We start from the raw sequence: 22,320 nt of genomic DNA, 5'->3' as shown, positions 1-22,320 counted from the left end.
GCTTTCCCTGGTCGGCCGCGTGCCAAAGGTTGCCGATCCCTGGTTTACACTATCCTTTTTTCCTTAAGATTTCCCACCATCGCTACCACTGGTACAGCTCCAGCAGCAGAAGCAAAGTGTAAGTGCTGCTGTAAATAGCTTCTGGCCTGCCAATCACCATGTTCTTTCACCCTGCTCAGAGCAGCTCTAGTTGACAACATGGTTATAACGTTGGAAGCCTTTCTGCTCTACTCTTCTCACCCTTACAATTACTGATTACTTGCTGGAGCAGCACAATAGGAATAGCAGGATATTATTAGAAAAACAAACTGATGTTGATCAAGGTCTGACTTTTTTAAAAATAGATTTTAAGTAGTTTGGTCACATCTACATCGGCTAACCAAATTATGTCTGAAATGGATTTAGGCCCTAATTGAGGAAGGTATTTCAGCATGTGCCTAACTCTAAGGACACGAGTAGTCCCTATTGAGTTTACTCATGTGCTTAAGTACCTTGCTGCATCAAGTCCTTAGTTTGAACTGTGTTTCAAATGAACTCACCCAGGATTTTCAGCCACCAATCAAAGCTCAGCATAGACATGGTCTTATTCCTGTCATATATCTTTTTTTTTTTTTAAATGCATCTATGACCAAAAAAACCAGTGCCACTGAATAATTTCTTTCATGTATAGAGCAAAATGCAGCTAAGAGTTTTGGTTGCTGTATAGCTTCATATCTTGTTTTCAAGACTATCCTTTTTGCCCGTTGTTCTAGAAAGTACTGGATGAATGCCAGAACCAGAGAGCCTGCCAACTCCTTGTCAATAGTCGGGTTTTTGGACCTGATCTATGTCCAGGAACCACTAAATACCTCCTTGTCTCCTTTAAATGCAAACCTAGTAAGTAATTTCTACAACAGGCAAGTTCATTTTTGTGTGTGTGTTACATTTGTTTTGGTTATAATGCCAGTGCAGAAAGCTTTGCATAAATCTACGTGAAGTTTTCAGATTTTAAGATTAATAGCAAATTGTATTTCTACTTTATCTTAGCTTTCCATCTTGTCTGCAATATTCACATGCTTGCTACCAATGTAACTGCTTGTACAGTTTGTCAGAATCTAAGACAAAGTTAAAAAAAAAAAGGTGGAAAAGCTCATACTTTAGAGAGGAATATTATGCCATTTTTCACAAAAAGTGGTTTGTATTAAAAGCATACAAATGCCAAAAGGCTAGATACCATGGTGATGAGTGTGGGAAAAAATGCCTAGATAGCTGGAACAAAATCTCAGAATCTTTTGAAGTTCAGCCATAACCAGTTATTGTGCATAACAGAGATTTTTTTCAGTGAACATGTAAGAATAAATATACACAAAAAACTGAAAGAATAAATATACATGATAAAGTATTTATACTTCAGTAGAACCTCGAATGAGGGTAGGTTCTGACAACAAATGTAAAGAGACAGTCATTGCCTCAATGGGCACTCATTGTACAAATACGAGAGAAAAATAGGAAGGTGGAGAACAGGGAAACAACAATCAAGAGGCTGGATTTTTTTTTTTTTTTTAAGTTTTGTCTTATTAAATATAAGAGTGAATTCCAACTCCCCAGCACCGAGCCATTATTTGCTGGCTAATTTTTTGTATAGTGGAAATGGGTCTTCAAGAAGGTATTTGGATTTTCAGAGAGTAGTGACTTTGCCGCACAGAGAAGATATTCCGTGTATAGGGGGAGCATCATCGAAGCACAAGGGGGATTGTGAAAGGAGCAAGGAAACAGGGCATCAAGACTGGCAATAAGGAACAGGAGAGGGGAGGGACGGGGTGACACAAGAAACAAATAGGTGAAGGGAGACTGAATTGTGTAGGACCTCAAAGTCAAGGACAGGAAGCTCAGATAAGGAATCACTAACTTTGAAATAGCACCAACACATTGACTCCCATCACCGATATTAATAGGTGAACCTGTCTTCAGAAAAATAAATATGTGCCTGCATACTTACTTTCCAGGATTTCTATCTGTTATATTTGTATGTATCCTGGATATTATATTAAAGTCTATGTCATTAAAAAGCTCTTTCATTTTATGGATCTCAGTGGATTGGGATTTTCTTTGTTTTTTTAAAGTCACTAGATATTTTTCATTTACTGTAGCACAGATATTTCATATGTATGATTGACTTTGTGATTTGACTTTTACAAAAGCTACCTAAATGTATATTTAATGGAGTTTCCTGTCTGCAGAATTACTTTAAGTAATAGGTTTCAAGGTGAGTGCAAACAATCTAATCTATCTCAACATAAGATTTATATTTCTCAGTATGATATTAACATTCTTAGTTAGGCCTGATTTTTGAAAACATCCCTATATTCAGGAAAACTCTTGTGCATATGCATAATATCAAGCCCCTTTGTCTACACAGGGATAAATAACCTCCATCTAGCCCAGGTCAGCTGACTCCGGCACTGGGGCTGAAGAATTGCTGTGTAGCTGTTCGGGCTCAGACTGGAAACCGAGCTCTGGGAAACTGCAAGGGTGGAAGGTCCTAGACTTCAAACTCCAGCTTGAACCCAAATGTCTACACAGCACTTTTTAGCCTCACAGCCCAAGTCAGCTGACTTGGGCCAACCATAGCCATGCCAGGAGTCTTTTATCCCTGTGTAGATGTACCCGTTGTCTTCAAGCATGTGCTTAAGTACTTTTCCAGATTCTTAGAGGTCAGCTTTATGTAGTTTTTAGTCTCTTTAGGAATGTTATTTTTTCTTTATTAGTATGGTATAGCTACAAAAAAATCTTCATTATATTCTTATCCTAGGCAACTGGTTTGGCTTGTCCTGTAGTATAACAGCTTCTGGTTTCTTTATTATTTGCATTGCAGTTGCCTCTAGGAACCTCAGTCATGGACCAGGATCCCATTGTGCTAGGTGCTGTACAAACACAGAACATAGTTTTAGGCTGTTAGCCCCCCAGATCAGAACTTTTTTTGTTTGTTTCACACAACTTACCTATTGTGCAGCACCGTTTGCACTTCTACACAACTAATAATCAGTGAGCCAATACGAAGAATGTTTAAAAGTGACTACTTTCTGTCTGCTCTTGTGTGGGGAACTGGATTATTCCCGAGGAAATCAAAGCTATTTATGTCTCTTGTATTTCAGATGAAACAATTAAGTTCGTTTTATGAATAGATATGAAGTTTTCCTCTCTCCAGTCTGATCTTAGTACTTCATGTCAACATCCCTGATAACAATAAGGTTTCCCTTCGCCCCTTTTCAGCTGTGTAACCCCCTTTTCCTGTTTTCATGACTCATTTTAAAAGATGTTCAACAGAATGGGCTAACCTCCACGCTCAGTCATATCTGTGCAAACCCATTGCCTTCACTGGAGTTAAATGGTTATGGCTGAGACCAACATTTGAAATCGAACCATTCTTATACGATAGTGCCTCAAATTCTTTGGCGCTCACTTCAGCTGTATGCTGTGGCACTAAGTGATGCAGACCATCTATATTATTAATGTGTGGGCTGAGCCACTTAACAGTGAAGCAGTGGAGAATGTGGCCATGTCCTCTGGAGAAGCAAAGAGAGATTAGATTTATTTTAATGAGTATTTTTATAAAGCAGATCATAGAAGATGAGCCAGTGGGAGAGAAGACTGGGAAAATTATTTTTTAATTAATTTAAAATGAGGGAACCATCTAGGAGGAGTTAACTTTCCCCTCTGCTGTTTGGTTGAGTTCCTCCTTGTAGGTATGCCACATTTCATTAATTAACCATTAACAGTCCAACGGTCCACCTCGTAATATAACATTGTTATTGGTTTCTATTTTAGCTGAACATAAAACCAAATCAGCGTGTGAAAATGAAGAACTGAAACTCCACTGTAAAGAGTCAAAGTTTCTTAACATCTATTCTGCCACATATGGCAGATTAGCACATGAGAAGGACATCTGCTCTACGGAAGTGGGCCATGCCCCTCAGTTTGGTAAGTTTTAGTGTGTTTATGCAGCCTTCTTAAAAGAAATGTGGAAATTTAGAAAACAGATAGAAAAGTTGATATGCAAGATCCACTGTTCTTTGGAATAGCATCTGACTCAGCTGTTAATGAGAACTAGTATTTTTAAAACACAGTGTCCAGGCTGAAGAATAAAAATGAGATCAGAAGTGTAGCTGAGATATAATAATTGCAGTCTAGAAAATGGTCCAGCAATAGTTTTAAAAGTTCTACTCCTGATGTCTGTTGTGAATCTAATTAACTTGTAGTAAATATCCCTGTTTGCTTTCCCTTTTCCCCTAACCTCTGTCTGCTTCTGACAATGGTTAGGCAGCCAATGTGCTGTGACAGCTGCTTATAATGCTTGTCTTATGCTTGCCCTGTGCTCCCTGTCTGTCTGTATTCACTGTTGGCTCTTGTCTTATACTTTGACTGTAATGTCTTTTGGGCATGGTCCGTCTCTTTGTTCGGTGTTTGTATAGCTCCTAGCAAAACTGAGTCCTGGTCCATAATAGGGGCCTATAGATGCTACTGTAATACAAATAAATAATAATATTTGTCCTTAGACTGTGAAGTACTTCAGGCAGTGACTATACCCCTTTCAAATGTATAGAAAGAAGGCCAGCTGTGGGTGCTACTGTAAATAATAAATAATAACCGGTCAATAACAAATGCATAAACTCAGCTGATGCATGGCAGGAAATAGACCATTTAAAGTATATTACTGCAGCTGCCTTTAAGTTAGATAACCTTAAACTGTAGTGATGTGAGTGCTTAAGGTGAGTACAAGCCACTGAATAAATGAAAGCTATTCAGTGGATGACATTCAAGATGTTTGGAGAGAATTTCACTCTGAGGACCAGCACAAGATCTGTGCACCACTCAAGTCCCACTGAAGCCCTGTATTGAGGGGTTCAGTGTGATTTAACTGATGCATAGAATTCGTGCTGGCCCTCTGCACAGAGGTGTATTTCATCCAAGAGTGAGAAATATGATACTTACAACGTGAAGAGGGGATCAATAATTAGTCTACAAAACCATTTGTCTGCAAGCCAATATTTCTATTTAGCTTTATATGTACTATTAAAAAGTGTATTAGCTGAAAATTATATTCAGTGCTTATACAAAAACTCAGTAAAAAGATCAATACCAATAAAACAAATAAAAGCTTATGATTATTTTTATGCAAATGGATCAGATCCTCTGGTGGTACTACAAATCGACAGTGCAAGCGAGGTCATGTTGTGTGGAGGATGCCATTTTGCTCTTCAAAATGGCATCTTCCATGCTGTCTGGGATTCTGGGAGGAAATAATTCATTAAAATAGTGTCATGCCAGCAAAAAGTCTGGGAACCCCGGTCTACATGCAAACTTGCACTGAGGTAATGAAATTGATTTCCTAAAACTGATTTTGTTGTGTCAGTGCACATCTGTGTGTGGCTACGCTAATGGCAGAACAAAAAAGGCTACAGTCAATTTAGCTAAAGTCGATAACAAAATGATTTTGGCTCAATTAATTTTTGCTGTTTTTATTAGAAAATAAGAGTGCCTGCACACTGACTTGCATCACTATAATTAAATTAGTTTTAATTGACATCTGTTGTTATCTCTGTACGCGTTTGTGTGCAGATCAGCCCTAAGACCTTTAGTCCTACAATTACTTTCTTTGCCTCATAGTGCAGACATGAGAACTTTTTAGTTTACATCAGGGAAGAAATTACCTGAGGTGAAATGCTGCCCCCACTGAAGTCAATGGCAAAACTCCAGTTGATTCCAGTGGAGCCAGGATTTCACCCCTGTTCAGTACTGGGTCAAACTGCCAGTGGTGTTGGGTACTGAATTAATTAGAATCTAGGTTTTGGTGACCTTGCATCCCATTGAATAGAGTTGATAAGTAACTCATTACAAGACGCAGCTTAGAGCTGACACTATTATGGAACTATTCTAAATTCTCCCTAAACTTGTAAAGCCGATTGACTGATTTTCAGAGGCTTGATTCAAATGGGGCCCAGATAAAGTACATAAAGCTTTAAGAATTAAAAACAGATGCAAAAAGTGTACTCTCTCATACATAAATACAAGATAAGAATCCTCTAGGCCATGCTGAATGTTCTGTTATTGTTTAGTTTCCCCAGCCCTGAAGGATGAAAATGAGATCTAAAGTTGTTCTTGTTCCAAAGTCTGAGATGTTATTGCCCTGATTCTTTGAGTTGCTGAGCCCCTTTATTGATTCTCCATTGCCACTTCTGCTTCTTGGAATGAGCCCCCCTCAGGGCCAACTCCAAAGGCACTACTTGAGCAGGAATGGCAGGTGGTCAGGACCTCTGAGGATTTGGGGCCAGCTGAGTTGATGGGAATGCTCCAAGTCATGCTTACCAGTGCAGCTTAGTTTCCTATGCCTTTAACAAGGGAATGTAGGAATTGCCATATTGGGTCAGACCACTGGTCCTTCTAGTCCAGTATTCTGTCTCCAACATTGGCCAGCACCAATTGCTTCAAAGGAAGGTGCAAGAAACCCTGCAGAAGGCCATTATGGAATAACCTGCCCATAGTAAAAGTTTCTTCCTAGCTTCCATTAATCAGATGTTGGCTTATGCCTGGAAGCCTGAGTGTTTATACCCCATACATCTTCAGTGGGACATCAGAAGCATTGGCTGAACTCTGCCTCTTGAAGGTCATGGCCCACTGACTTCAATAGGAGCAGAGTTAAGCTAGCGCTGAGTGCTTTTGAAAATCTTACCCTTCATGTGTTCCAGGAGTAGAGTCAGTTCAAAAATGAGGGAGGAAAGCAGTGCTTAACTTGTAATGAAGAAGGTGCCAGAGCTCAAGCAATTTTTTTTGCATTCATAACTGATGCAGCAAGCCCAGAAATGCCAGGGCTCTGAACTGCCAAGCCTCGAGGTGCCTTCATGGTGCCCGATATTTTTAAGATACTGTAACTGGGATCAGCCAGTACGGGAGTTTGTAGCAGTTTGTTTCCGTGTACAGCATTGTCTTTTCTAACATGTTCTGTTCTTTTCTTTTTTTTAAAATTCCTAGTAACATGTGAATGGGAACAAGATGTAATAGAGAAAATTTATTAGCCAAAGGAAAATAAAGCATTGTGCCAAAGCATAGGTTACCATAGAGAGTGCAAGGAAGCTTCAGGTCAACAAACACTCCTAAATTCATAAATTACTCTTATTAACACATGAAAGTACTTGAAAGAAGGGTTGGTGCATAATAGATAGCCCCTAGCTGAAATGTTCAAGGTAAGATACTAAAATGTACTTTTACACAGATTACATCTATTCTCCCTTATTGATCATACACATACATTTCCTGAAGCACTAACGGCCTAATTATGACCTTGGATATGTGTGCTCAATTCCCCCTGAGGTAAGTGGGCGTTGTGTGTATGTTGCTAAGGGAAGAACTTGGCCCTGAATCGTTTATTCATTAATAATCGTCAAAAAGCTTGCGGCTTACATAGTAAGAGGTATGTTGTCCTCTTGGTGTGAGGGATTTCCACGTGTAACCCTCTGTGCACTGAGATGAGAACACCTCCTAAAAAAGTAAAAGTACAAATCACCGCAGGCAGCTCAAGGAATACACATACACCGTTGTAATTATACCCATTATTAACTACACACTTTTAATTTCCAGAAATCATGAACAGTTTAATCCAACCAAAATCTAGGAAATTGCTAGACATTTAAATACCAGCAATTCAGGGATTATTCAATGTATTAAAGGAAACCTTCAACCGTTTTGCTGCAAATTCAAAAGCACTTCTTGTCAAGAGCTGATGTACAGAGCTATGTAAAGGGAAGCAAATTACAGTACACAAGTCTTATTGCTCCTACAAAACCCAGGGACCATGCAACCTATTTTTGAGTGCCATCTACTAGTAATTTATGTATTAAGTAATTATTTACATACACATAGACATGGAGCATTCTTGTAGCATTTCTCACCATGAACGAAGTGCGGAAAATACTTAATGCGCAGGGCCTAGTCTAGAGACTGCCAGGAACTGCTGCATACCCACAATCATGGGAAAGCTGTAAAAAGGGAAAGAGATTAAGAAAGTTGTGGGGAGAGAGAGCTCCACAATACCCGAGGGAGATTAGTGGTGTTATTCAAAGGCAGGAAGAGAGCAGCAGCCATTTTGGAATCCCCTCCCGCCCCTCTCAGTGCTGGGAGTTGGAGAGGGAAAGAGATGAGGAGTTATTAACCAAACTTTTTGAACCTCAAAAACAGTTTGAGAGATGGGCAAAAATTGGGGGCCAGTTTTCCTTTTATGTGAATCAGTTTGCATAGCCCTAGTTCTAAAAGAGATATTGTTTCTTGTTTTCAGTTGGTTATACATGTATTTCACTATGTTTCCCTTCAAAAAATACTGTCATTGCAATCCAAGCAGAACTACTGAGAGGAGGAAATCCAATCCACACTCCTACGTATTTATTTTCCAGACAGTTCCTCTTTGATCTCTTCTCCCCCTGAATTTAATTATGAAGTTAGGATTCACACTTTCTGAGGTGAGAGCACCTGGTTAACTGCTCTTGCTGTAAACCCAGGTTACAACTCAACTCTGTGGATGCTAGCTGTGCAGTATTGTGTTTCATTAATATATAAAGGCTTTCACTAGGAGGACAACAGCTTGAGATTTTGTGGGGTTACACCTACTTCCTCCAGTGACTAAAAATTTAAAGGAGTGGTTTCCTTCAATGGCCTCCTGTACTAGCCTAGGTGCCTTGGTTTATGCCTCCTCCTAGCAGCAGACAGAGATAGGAAAAGAACTTTCTTGCAGCATCAGCACTGTTGTTTGCTATCTCCAGCAGCTGGAATCAATCTTGATGCTGATTTTGCTGAAGGCAGCTGATGAAGGTTAGGCCTTGGGACTAGCACAAATCTGCACCATATCTCAGAGTGCTGTATTTTGCATTTGAATTGCAGCACTCTCAGAGATGTATGAGATCAGAAATATAAAAACAGCTTCCTATTGCCTATGCTGTTTTGTGTGGCTCATGCAGTACATTAAATGTAAATTTGCCACCAAAAGGCAGGAGAGGCTTTTGATATGGGGACAGGATACATCTTCTCTTTCCCTTCCTCTTTTGGCTACTGGAGTTGACTTGACATTTGTTAAGTTGCAGAGAAGGGGAATGCATTGATTTTTTCACTTCCCACCCCAGCAGCTATTCATAGCGTGTCCCACAGCACCTTGCCCAAATGCCTGTTGCTACATCCAACCACTGTGGAGAAGTTTCTGCTGAAATCATAGAATCATAGAATCTCAGGGTTGGAAGGGACCTCAGGAGGTCATCTAGTCCAACCCCCTGCTCAAGGCAGGACCAATTCCCAACTAAATGATTAGCAGTAAAATAGTTAACAATGATAATATTTAAAACTTCTCATTAGGCTTCAGAATTGACCTCCAGAGTTGGATGGGCAGATCGCATCCCTCAGAGTGATTTGTTTCAAGTTGTCTGCAGACTCTTGCAGACACAGTTGTATCAGGTAATGTCCACATCCTTGCAACCATAAAGGTTAACAACTTAGGTTGGTTTGGGTTTTTTTTAAATGGAAGCTTAGATTTCTGAACTATTTGAAAATGTATTCTGGGTACTGTAGTTTAAAATAAAATAAGAAGTCCCTTTAACCAATCTATATACATATGTAGCTGATTTCTGCAAAGTGCAGTGATAAACATTTAAGAAGTTTGCAGCAACAAATTCTAGTTTATCAGTACTCTGTTATCACCCCACAAAGAATAAGGAACTCCACGTGTCTGTCCTGCACGCTTGTGCTGGCAAGTTTCTGTGTGTCAGATAGATAAAAATTTTGCTAAATCCATAAGGGCTGGATTCTGAACTCGGGTCCACTTCAACATAGGACCAAAACATGAGATAATCCTGTTGGAGACCGATGCTGTCTGCACAATCACATAAACGGTTTCTCTGCAAAGAGAGAGATCAGTCTTTCATTATTGTACTTACATCCAAGGAATGGTTTCAGTCATAAGTGGTATTTTTAACCCGATCTAGTGCTTTGTTTACTCACATACTTTGATCTGAAACTGAAAGGTATCAGGAATATGTTTCATGAACACAATGTATTCCCAAAAAGAAAAGGAGTACTTGTGGCACCTTTTCTTTTTTGAATACAGACTAACATGGCTGCTACTCTGAAACCTGTCACAATGTATTCCATGTATTTGCTACAGTTAACAATATTACTGAGTGTCTTCTGATGCACAAGCTGGGCCCCATGTAATATGCTCCTGAATAAATTGCCATGTTATTGTCCTTCTTTTTGAATTTCCAGCATTAATGTGATCCAGAATTGCATTGTTTCCCTCAGTCAATTCCTATCCCCAGAGTGACCTTGGGCTCTGCAAAGCATGAGCCAGCCTGGTTTGATAAACTGAAAGCAGAGATTTCACACTATTTAAAATGCAAGTCCTGACTAGCTCTTTTTTATTGAGGAGACACCCTTGAAAACATAAAGTCATGAAAACCAGTGATCAGGGATGAAAGGAACAAGCAGCTGGGCTCTACTTCTGTGGTTGGAAGTTGGCAAGGACCTCCTCTTCCCATTCACACATGTATTAATTATTATTATTTGTATTATCGTAGCACTTAGCACCCTCAGTCATGAACCAGGAACCTATTGTGCTAGGGGCTGTACAAACACAGACCAAAAAAAGACAGTCCCTGCCTGCAAAAAGCTTACAATCTAAGTAAAATTGGTCTAATTTTGAGGTGCATCCCAAAAAAGCATCTCATTAACCCCACCCCACAATTGCTAGGCCGGCTCTGTGCATAGCAGTGGGATAGTACTGGACAGCAATTAGTAAGGAGTGACGGAACATTGTTTCACAGGCTTGGCTAAAATTGCTGCTTCAGCCAGCTCTGGCCATTCCATGGAATTCCAGGGTTTGTGTGCAAGGGAAAAGAGAGTACGGGCTGAAATGTGAGAAGCCTTAAGAAATCAGAAGAATTGCTACTAATTAAATCCTGAACGATTTATGCCTACAGCAGCTAGGTGTAATTTGCATGCCAAAACATTTCTGACTAAAGCTAATTACGAGCTGAAAGAGCCCTTCCTCCGGAAACAAGACTTTCTAATTCGTTAAATAACTGAGGTCAGAGCCGATATTTTCCTGCTGTATTAAACCCCCTTTTTGAGGCCCCATATTCCTCAGTTCCACTCAGCTAAATGTCCGCTTCACAAAACCCACCACCCAACACTGTTGGCACCTAGTTGGCAATCTCAGCAGAGAGGCCTGGAGAATTAACTGTCTTCTCTCGAGAGAGAGGCTCCCTTCAGAGAAGGGTGAGGTAAACTGGCAGTGTGGAGACGATTATACTGCTACTTTCTATATCATACGTGTTCTGTGGATGGAAGACTTCAGCCTCCAGCTCCATCGATCAGCCACCTTTCACAAGCAATTCATTTCAAACATTTAAGTAACGGTTCAGCAACCTATGCGAGCACATATCTAATTTAAGCATTAAGGCATTCCAGAAAAAAAGAATAGTATGTACTTACCTTCAAACCTTAGTCCATGCTTAAATTCAACTCTGTTCAGTAAAACTCTTACACATGTGCTTAGCTTTATGTACAGACTTTAGTTCCATTGAGTTCATGGGACTATTCACTCATATGCTTAAAGTTAAGCACTTATTTAAATTCCATGCTGAACTGGGACCTCAAAGAAAAACTCTTTTTGAAGTAATGCTCTTTAGCTGGAAAACAGATCCTGTTTGCAGAATACAGTCTACCTACTGTGTTTAAAGCATTGTTGCCAGAAATATCATAAGGTTGCACAATCTTGAATTAATCTCTCTCATCTGAAGGGTGTGTTATTCTCTGCTTTCCATTATTGAAGGAAAGTTGATTTATTTTTCTTATTAAATAACATGGACATAAAAATGAATTTTTCAAATATAATATAATATACAGGTCAGATGAGGCAGATATATTTTAGACTGTTTTTGACTTTATTAAATTTTCCCTTTGAACAACAAGTGAACATATTTATTTATACATACATCTACCCATCACAGATGTGGTAATATGATACATTGCATTTATTATGTATCTTTGACTGACTCACCTGCACATTGCCCACTAACCCTTCTCCCCTAGGAATACTTCTCTTATTCCAGACCTCCTTTAAGCTACGCTTATTCTTCCCCTCCCTTGAGTGGTGCTAGATGAGGGTGATCCCTCTAGTCTTTGTGACAAGAGACATACTGCAAAGAGCCCTGTAGCACTAGCGATTCAGGGAAAGAGAGGCCTTGTTTTCACTCCTTACAAAGGTGTGCTTTTTACCTCGGGATAGCTAACGCTGTGACATTTGGGAGTTCACACAGGCCAGGGAGGGGTTTGGTCACCGTTTGCCTTGTAATCCTGGGTACCTTGTGGCTGGGCAGCTTTGGTCCAGCACTCTGACCCCATCAGTCTGCCAGCAGCCCACAAGCCTCACCTGGACTTTTTCCAACTTGGTTACTCCTTGCAGGCCGACCTTAGTACCCTTCCAGCCCCAAATTTGCCCCAAAATTGTCCTTCTGCAGGAACCAGTCCCTCTCAGTGGACCCTCACAGAGAAAGCCTTGGGTTTGCTGCCTTTACAGAGACAGTAAAACAGTCCAGCCTGTTAGCTTTCTGAAAGCACACACCTCACTGAACTTACCCAGCACTGATGATTGATAATGAAAGCAAAACAAGTTTATTAACAAAAGAGCTTGTATTAAGTGACGCCAAGTACAAGTGGGAAAGGTAGAAATGGTTACAAGCAAATAAAAGTGAAAACACACATATAGAAGACTGGTTTCAGAGTAACAGCCGTGTTAGTCTGTATTCGCAAAAAGAAAAGGAGTACTTGTGGCACCTTAGAGACTAACCAATTTATTTGAGCATAAGCTTTCGTGAGCTACAGCTCACTTCATCGGATGCATACTGTGGAAAGTGTAGAAGATCTTATTATATACATATAAAGCAGGAAAAAATACCTCCTCCCATCCCACTCTCCTGCTGGTAACAGCTGTAGCTCACGAAAGCTTATGCTCAAATAAATTGGTTAGTCTCTAAGGTGCCACAAGTACTCCTTTTCTTTTTATATAGAAGACTAAAACTTAATCTAGCAAGATAATCTTTGTTCATGACGGTTTCTCTCACCCACAATCTCCTTTCCAGACTTTTACTGGCCAGGATCCATCACAGAGATCAAATTTTTGGTTTCATTGTCTCCGAAGGTGAAGGATCAAGATGGAGTCTCCCTCTGTTCCTTATATCCCAAAAAAGATGCCTTTGTCATACTGGGGATTCAGTCTCCTGCGTCTCTCTGGGGTGCACAAGCTATGTTCATTCTCTCTCTCTTGAGTTTAGCTCAATGGCTTTGTTTATTGCTAATATGTAAATTGAGGTAAACCCACATTCCTTTGTCTAGGACAGACCAGTTTATCACCTTTTACCTAGGCTATGCTGTCTGGTCTTAAACATGTTCTAGTAACATCATGCAGATGGAATTCTTAACTTTACATATAATGTTAACATATGCTTTGTAAAATTATATTAATAACCAGCATGTTCTTAGCTTTCATATTGCACCTCACAAGGCATATTTTGCACAAATATTATTGCAGTAGGTGTGTAGGGTGTGAAAACAAGGGGGATCTAGGGTCACAAATGCATATGAGCCAGGGGTTCCCACAACAAATTTTGTGGTGGCCTCAGAGTGTGGCCATCACTTCATGCAGGTGGCTGACAAACCCGTCTCTCTGTCCTTGCCTCCTGTGACCCTTCAGCAAGAGCCCACCCTGGGGAAGGTGAGTCGGGAACTCACCGGCTGCCTGTGGAATCCCAGGCTCCCCAGGCCATGGCCAGGTGGGAGTGGGTGAGCTGCCTAGGGAGCGTCCCAGCAACCAAACACCATAGCCGCTGCCAGCGCTGTGCACACCAGCCCCACGTGTTTCCAGACGTGCTGCCTGGAGCCCCCGAGGAGGCTGCGCGGTGCAGGGCTCCAATCCCTGCTGGCGATGCCAGCACAAACACCAAGGCAGTGCATCTCGCTGCCATTGCTAACAGCTATTCCGGAGCAACAGCTGGGTGCTGCAGGGAGAGGCTGTTGCTTTGCCCCCAATCTCTGCCCAGGCTTTGGAGGCTGTTGTAGGCCGCAAAAAAATCTGCTGGTAGCTGCATGCAGCCACAGTGGCCTCGTTTGAGAAATGCTGATAGGAGCAACCCTGCAGTAAATGTACAGTGAAGACAAGGTACTTTAGTTTTACCATGAGGTAAACTAGTTGAGGTCCTACCCCACTGGGGATATAGAATTGACTTCATCTAGTTCACTGCACAGTAAAGCTAAAGTGGCTAGTCTCTGTGCTTTTACTTTAGGATAGCTCATACATGTTAGCTACCCTGAGGTAAAAAGTATACCTTTTTTAGCAGTGAAATGAGGCCTGAGAGAGAACATATAGCCGTGGCAGCAGAGAGAGAGAGAGGAAAAATGGCAGACCGAAGTGGGGCAATTTGGAGGCAAGAGGAGGACAGAGTGGAATGAAAGGGCTAGCATGAGAAAACGAGGTAAAGAACAAAAACGAGAATGAAGGATAGAAGGCAAAACTACTAGAAATCTACAGGAGGGAAAAAGAACACAGAGAGAAAAAGGCTCAGAATGGACAGTGGAGAGAGAGAGGAAATAGGTGAGACAACCAAAATACAGTGTGACATGGCGGAAGAAGAATAACTAGGCACCAACTACTACAAGTTGGCTCTTCAATCAAGAAAAGGATGGACTCACTCACTTGGGCCAAATTGTCAAAGATATTTCAATCCAGTCCCATAAGTTGCACCTGCTATTCTGTGTATTCAAAAACCTGAATTTGAATGTGAGAATAGCATATGCAGCTCACCTGGTTAGGCATCTCTTTGATTTATCTGTGTAATTTCTGCTTGGGGAGGTTTGCATGAGCAAAATTGCAGGGGCACATTTTGAGCCTGTTCTTGAAAATGTACTCTTTAATGTTAAGTATACAGACTTCCTGCCAACTGAACCACATGTTTGCCAGCATTCTAGCTGTGGGGAATTACTGGAAAGATAACAAGCACACACAAAAAGTATGCATGAAGTTGTAGAACATTTTGAACTGAATTGTTTAGCTGTTAAACATTGGCTAGCCTACAGGGAACAATTAAATAGTTTTCTTTAGTCATAAAACTTTGCATGTAAAGCCTAGAAAAACTACCCCTTCCTGTAAAAGAAAAAAAAGGACAAATAATTAGCATGAAAGGTTCGAATGGATCCACCCAACATGAAACCAGGCAGATTCTGGAATTTCCTCCAAAACATTTAGATGCCAAGAGCCTATCAATCTATGTGATGTGCCAAGAATGGCTCAGGTAGAGGAGCCTAACCCAAAGTCAACATGAATATGGACTAAAAGGAGTTATTAACTTGAACAGCAACATGAACCAACACCTAAAAACACTGAAATAAAACATGTTCTCATTATATCATTGTACTTGAATGAAATAAGCAGGCCAATGGCTTGAGCCTCATATAAGACACCATTCATATAAATAAAATTAACAGCAGAGCAAGATAGGTTGTAGAAAATATAATTAAACTTGCAAGAACAATATTATTATCATGAGCAGTTCCTGTATGGATCATCTGATAGTTCCTCTACAGAACGTTCTTTAGTTTCTTTCTTACTTGCCAAGATAAACTATTTTGCTGCCTAAAGAGTCCTAAAAATGTCCACCTAATCTACTCTGTCTTCCAGCGTTCAAGCTCACCAAAGGGAGACTAAAACAGCTGAGTCATTGAATCAAAACTCTTCCTTCTCTTTGTCAGCTTTGAGTTTATAAAATTCCACTATGACAGACTTCATATGTAATGTGGTCAGAAGACTTTGCAAACTAAAGTATTTTGTTTCTTATAGTTTTCTGACTCGCATCAAAAGTGCTGGAGTTAAGAGTCACCAGCTTTTTCTTATAGCTAAGAATTGCTTTCAAGGGAATATGTGTCTCAAGATTACCAGTCATTAAGTCATTTACCAAAAACAAACAAACAATGCAGTGTCCGCAGACTAGCTACTCAGGTTTACAAGTTACTCATAGTTGCTTAAGTCTGGTCTGCATTTAAAAGAATTAAATCGATACATTACAGATTTGTTCTATCTCTGGACTTCAAATTTTGAATTTTTATTTTTGTCAAAAACCTCAATATGAAATCTCTGTTTTCTTTTCAAAGGTGACTGATTTTTGCTTTGTGTTAAATCTATTGTGAATCCTATTTTAACTCCTTGTGATCATTAGCATGTTTCTTCTAAAGTAGCACTAGCCAACCCAGATGGAAATGAAGAGGAAGAAGATAATGAGCTGCCTTCTTTGTCTGACATTTGTGGTCAAAAGGAGTGAAATATATTTCTTACCTCTTAAAAGTCCCCAGCTGGAGACTCCAAAAAGAAAGCACCCATCATTCATAGAAAGCCACAAAGGAAATGAAATAATATTGGTTAGGAGCAGAGAGCTCCAGAAAACAATGACCTTCTCCTCACTTGCAATTTCAGAAGGTTTCGTATTTAAAAAACAAGACAAAAATGCATTTTTCCTGTTGGATTTGTGTTTAGTGCATGTGAGAAATTAATAGCATTTAAAGATATTCTGCTTTTTCTGAAGTAGATTAAAGCAGGTAAGTACAGTACATAAACTTTCCTATTCAGTTCATTTCACCTTCAATGTAAAATCCAGGTGGATGAGTTTATTTTTATAAAATTAATGCACATGGCATGTTATTGAAACTGGGAGCACATTTTTGACCTGCAACAGAAATATACAAATCCCATTTCCTAACAAATGCAAGGCAAATGTAGAAGTTAGCAACGTAGGTTTATATTCAATGAATGAACCTAAGATCTAATTTTGCAGTCCTACTCAGGGAAATCAATGGGAGTTTTGACTGAATATGGATGACAGGTTCAGGTTCATAAGTACACATGTAGTAGATATTGTCTCTGATAACATAAGTATATGTATATAACCAACATTTCAAATTTTTTTCTTTCAGACTGTTTCTCCTATACAGCTTTAGAAGTATTATCAAAGAGGTGTTATGGGAAACAAAGCTGTAAAATTATTGTCAACAACAACCATTTTGGAAGTCCGTGCCTGCCTGGAGTGAAAAAATATCTTAATGTCAGCTATGCATGTGGTAAGAGCAAATATGTGATAATTTTGAAGACCTCATTCTACTTACAGAGCATAATAATGCAAAGTTGTGTATATATATATGAGCGCACATGCCCAGAGCTGGATTCTTAAACCTGGCCTTCCTGTTAGTATCTGTAACCTGTTATAGCTACATGTCAAAATACCTGAGATGTAGGTACAATCACACAGCTAGAGATCTACAGAACATAAATTGCAATAATTAAAATATGTGCTTGACAAATGCACTAGATATTAAATTGTGCTCCACATAATTCATCTACAGCAGAGCTAAGTACAGAAAATCCACTATTGTATTGTGTTAGCCTTTATAAAGCACTTCAGCATAATCAAAGCACTGTATAAAGGCTCTGATCCTGAAATATGATCCACATGGGTATACCTAAGTTCCTCCCCCTACAGAGGATTTCCTTACTCTGGGTAAAGTCTCAGGCCAGGTCTACACTACAGACTTACATTGGTATAACTACGTTGCTCAAGTGTGTGAAAAATCCACCCCCTGAATGACAGAGTTATACCAATCTAACCCCCGGTGTAGACAGAGTGATGTTGACCAGAGAGCTTCTCCTGCCAACATAGCTACTGCCTCTCTCAGGGCTTGTCTACACTTACATTTTATAGCACTCTAACTTGCTGGCTCAGGGGTGTGAAAAATCACCCCCCGGAGCACAGCAAGTCAGAGTGCTTTAAAGCGCTAGTGTAGACAGGCTCAGCGCGCTGGGAGCCGCGCTCCTGGTGCTCGGAGCTAATCCCCTCGTGGAAGTGGATTACCAGGAGCACTGGGAGAGCTCTTTCCCAGTGCTCGCATGCAACCACACGCGCACTTCAAAGCACTGCCGTGACAGCGCTTTGAAGTTTTCAGTGTAGCCATGCCCTCAGAGGTGGATTAACTAAGCTCTCCTGTCGGAGAAGTAGCATCTCCACTAAAGCACTACAGTGGAGCACCAGTGCAGCTGCACCCCTGCAGCCAGAGGTGGATTAAGATTTATTGGGGCCCTCGGCACAAAGAACTTTTGGGCCCCCACACCTCCCACCTGCAATGGGACCCCCTGCTCCTCCTCTCCCCCCGCCCCGAGGCCAGAAGCCAGAGCTGGGCTGTGGTAAGAGCCACCCAGGGGGGCTGGGCTGCTGTGGGGAGCCTTGGACCCTCCACTTGCCCAAGGAGGCGGGAACACAGGCCGGGGCTGCTCATGGGCATTGTCTTTTTTACCTCTCCCCTTCACCCTCACAGGGCATGGCTACACTTGCAGATGTAGAGTGCTGTGAGTTAAACCTGCCTTCGGAGAGCGCAGCAGGGAAAGCGCTGCAGTCTGTCCACACTGACAGCTGACAGCGCACTGGCATGGCCACAGTTGCAGCATTTGCAGTGGCATTGGGAGCGGTGCATTATGGGCAGCTATCCCACAGAGCACCTCTTCCCATTCTGGCGCTGTGGCTTGTGGGAAGGGGGCGGGCAGGGCCAATGCCCCATTATGCATCAGTTCGCATCCCAGCAATCCCTGTGTTTCCATCCACATTTGGCGCCATCTTTCAATGTTTTTTGTACTGCGCGCTCTGTCTTCCCTTTTGGTCTGTGGGAATGGAGCCTGAACTGCTGAGGAATATGCTGACGAGTCTCGCCAGTGAATCACGTTTGGCAGTCAAGTTACTCCTTAAGCTACAAACTGACAGTGAGGACTCTGACGATATCAACGCGAGTAACGCATACGACACGAGTTTGCAGGGAGCCTTGACAGCAGCAAGGAGCGGTTCAACAACAGGCTGAGCCAGTGCAGAATGACTGTGGAGTGTGCTTTTGGCCGTTTAAAGGGCCGCTGGTGCTGTTTGTATGGGAAGCTGGACTTGGCCGATGACAGCATCCCCACGGTTATATCCGCGTGCTGTACCCTCCATAACATTTGTGAAGGGAAGGGTGAACGATTCACTCAGGCATGGAACTCGGAGGTTCAACACCTGGAGGCTGAATGTGAACAGCCAGAGAGCAGGGCTATTAGAGGGGCCCAGCGCAGGGCCGCAAGGATTAGGGATGCCTTGAGGGAGCAATTTGAGGCTGAAGCCACCAGTAATGTCTGGTGCCCTGCACAGGAGTGAAGTGCAGTGGTTCCAATGTTAGTAGGAATCTGTGTTTGCTAAGCTGACTTGCAGTGCCTATTTCTTTCCTGGGCTAAGGTATCTTTTACTTTATGCAATAATAAAGAATGTTTTCAAAGCCAAAAAATCCATTTATTGAAAAGAAACACAACTGCTTGGGAAACAGAAAGGGTAAGGGGGTGGGGTGGTGAACGGTAAAATCACAGATTTGCATATGTCCTGTCTGGAGTGCTGTGCAATGAATGCTGCACTTCAGGCTGGCTATACTGCATGGTGATGGGGGGTGAGTGCACTGGGTAAGGGTCGTAGTTTGCAGGGCTGGGTGCTGAAGCTACAGGTGTTGGAGGCAGCTGGTGGCGGTAAGAACCTGGATGTTGGGGAAAGTGGGTTGGAGGTGACATGGGGGCACAAGGGAAAGAGTATTGGGACAAGGGCTGCGGGGGCGGGGGGGCCAGCATGGTAGTGCTCCACCTGCATGGCTATGAGCACCTGGATAGAGTCCGCTTGGCGCTCCATTATGCTTATCAGCCGCTCCGTGCTTTGGTGCCAGCGATCCGCGCTTTTGTGCCAGCGCTCCTCATTCTGCTGGCGGATCCTCCTTTCACTCTCCCGCCCCTCCTGCACTTTTCGATTTTCATTACTTGAATGCTGCATTACTTCATGCAACATGTCTTCCTTGCTTTTACATGGCCTCTTTCTGATTCTTTGGAGTCTTTCGGCCAGTGAAAACAAGGACGGCTGAGATCTCAAGGTTGCATCTGTAAAGGCAAAATGCAACACTTAACAGAGGCAGCATTGTTCACACCAGTCAGAGCAATGATTCCCCCGTACTTAAGGGCAAGCACAGTCCACAATAGTATAATTTGGCCTTCCCAAAGTGAGCGCACATAACCCGCGGGAGCCCCAAAATGGTGAGTAAGCACAGGGTCAAGCGTGACTGATTGTTTCATGGTCGTACTTTCCTCTAAGTTTCTGTGCCTTGGGGAGAGCCAACAGCAGCAGGGGGCCCCTATACTGAACACTCTCCCCACATTTTCCACAGGAGTTCGTCCTGGAAGATATCTCGCTGCTGAGGGTGACGTGGGAAGCAAGGGAGGGTCTTCTACTGCAATGTGGATTCTGCCCTGGCCCATATGCAGCTTGCCTGTGTGCAGCAATGGTCCCCCTGCCCCTCATGGCACAGTGGCGTGGACACGTTAGCCTTACTGGGACAAGGACCACAGTGGCTCTCCCAAGAAACCTGCGCAAGCGCATTGCCCAAGTTCTGGCTGAGACCTTTGAAGAGATCACTGAGGCTGATTACCGCAATGTGAGAGAGCACATCAGGGCCCTATTCCGCATCTAGGCATGCATGCAGCCCTAACCTTCCTCGCCCCAAGAGCCCGCACCAAATAACTTCCTTCCCAAAATAAAAGCCGCTTACCGGGAACCTCCTCTGATGTTTGTCCTTCCCCAAGCACCGGCCGCCGCGACTGGCTTGAGAACAGCTGGCTTGAGAACAGCTCCTGGCTGCATGCATCTAGGGATTCTGGGGTGTCTTCCTCCGCCTCAGCACCCTCACTCCTGCTTTGCTCCTCCTCCTCCTGCCTTGTTGCACTGGCCTCTGAGGTGTACATGGTGGTACTCGGAGTGGAGGTGGGGTCGCCACAAAGTGTTGTGTCCAGCTCTTTGTAAAAATGGCAGGTCGCGGGGGCAGCACCAGAGCAGCTGTTTGCCTCGCGGGCTTTGCGGTAGGCATTCTGCAGCTCCTTCACTTTAATCCTGCACTGCAGTGCATCCCGCTCATGGCCCCTTTCCATCATGTCCCTTGATATCTGCCCAAAGGTATAGTCATTCCTATGGCTGGAGTGCAGCTGGGACTGGACAGCTTCCTCCCCCAAACACTGATGGGGTCCAGCAACTCACCATTGCTCCATACTGGGGATCGCCTGGCACGTGGAGGCATGGTCACCTGGAAAGATTTGCTGAGAGCACTCCACGCCTGGCTGAGCAAACAGGAAGGGGATTTTCAAAATTCTCAGAGAATTTAAAGGGCGGGTCTGACGGTTGGTCACCTGAGGGCAGGGCAGTAGAATTCAAAGTGATGACCAGAGTGGCTAGAATAGGCGTTGTGGGACACCTCTGGAGGCCCATCAGAGCGCAGTATAGGGCCAGGGCATCCACACTGGTACCGCAGCCCTCCAGCAATGGCGCAGCAAACGGTATTCCACTCGCCGAGGTGGATTACCAGGAGCGCTGTAGCCGCGGAGTCAGAGCGCTCTACGTGCCTTGCCAGTGTGGACGGGGAATTTGCGCTGTAACTCGCAAGTGTAGCCAAGGCCACAGTATGCAGTAGCAATTCTGCTGTGGTTGCTGCTTCCTGTTCTGTTGTGGAGGTATAGTTTGAATTGTTGAACTGTTTGCCGGGTTTTGGGATTAGGAAGGAATTTTTCCCTCAGGGCAAGATTGACAAGGTTCCTGGTGGGTTTTTCCACCTTCTTAGCAGCATCCTGGAGGCCTAGTTTTAGGTAAATAGAGAGCAAAGACAAGATTTAAAAGTTGTAGGTTTATAAATTAGTTTGTAATTTTGACACAGCTTGCAACCAGTGGCCAGTGTGGGTGAGAGTCTCAGAGGGGCCAGTTCCCAAAGTATAAGAATAAGAGTATGCTGGTGAAAACTGGGGAGACCATAAGTCTTCACAGAGAGGTGCTCCCATTTGTACCCTCATTCTCCCTCAAAGGGAGGAGAGCCAGAGGATTGGGGGAGAGGTGAATCCTAGGGGAGAGGCTGAAGAGGTCCAACCCTGAACACTAGATATTTGGCATAGAGGTCAGTTAACACCCACATTGAACCCAAATATGTTTTTGGTATTGGGGGTGGGGAGAGTTAACCCGCTCCATTAAAGTTAAAAATGAATAACGTAACATCCTTCCACTTTAAATTCCATCCCTGTGTCTGTGTTTTCATTCTCCTGTATGTCCTGATCAATAACTGCTCTTGCCCAGTAGTGGGTTTGTTTTAATGGTTCTGCTCAAAAAACACCAGAGGCTCCCAACA

General features: G+C 42.6%; 1 protein-coding gene and 1 long non-coding RNA gene across 8 annotated transcripts in view; one reads left to right on the top strand and one right to left on the bottom strand.

Annotated features, from left to right (window-relative positions):
* The window catches only part of LOC114022116, a 34,661-nt gene extending 26,642 nt beyond the window's left edge, over positions 1 to 8,019 (bottom strand). Inside the window, exons 1-2 of the long non-coding RNA XR_005226259.2 lie at positions 7,926 to 8,019; positions 7,438 to 7,515 (exon numbers count right to left, since the gene is read on the bottom strand). This is a non-coding gene — a long non-coding RNA (uncharacterized LOC114022116). The remainder of the gene's footprint in view (positions 1 to 7,437; positions 7,516 to 7,925) is intronic.
* Positions 1 to 22,320, top strand: part of EVA1C (eva-1 homolog C) — a 62,847-nt gene that overhangs the window by 29,755 nt on the left and 10,772 nt on the right. For all 7 annotated transcript variants that reach the window (XM_043538288.1, XM_043538285.1, XM_007070711.4 and 4 more), the window contains exons 3-5: positions 753 to 876; positions 3,808 to 3,960; positions 17,032 to 17,175. In XM_043538288.1, coding sequence (XP_043394223.1) covers positions 753 to 876; positions 3,808 to 3,960; positions 17,032 to 17,175 — 421 coding nt within the window. The remainder of the gene's footprint in view (positions 1 to 752; positions 877 to 3,807; positions 3,961 to 17,031; positions 17,176 to 22,320) is intronic.

This window comes from Chelonia mydas, chromosome 1, assembly GCF_015237465.2.
Source record: "Chelonia mydas isolate rCheMyd1 chromosome 1, rCheMyd1.pri.v2, whole genome shotgun sequence".
NCBI lineage: Eukaryota > Metazoa > Chordata > Testudines > Cheloniidae > Chelonia > Chelonia mydas.
The sequence above is the reverse complement of the archived record's forward strand: the minus strand, read 5'-3'. Positions and strand labels throughout refer to the sequence as shown.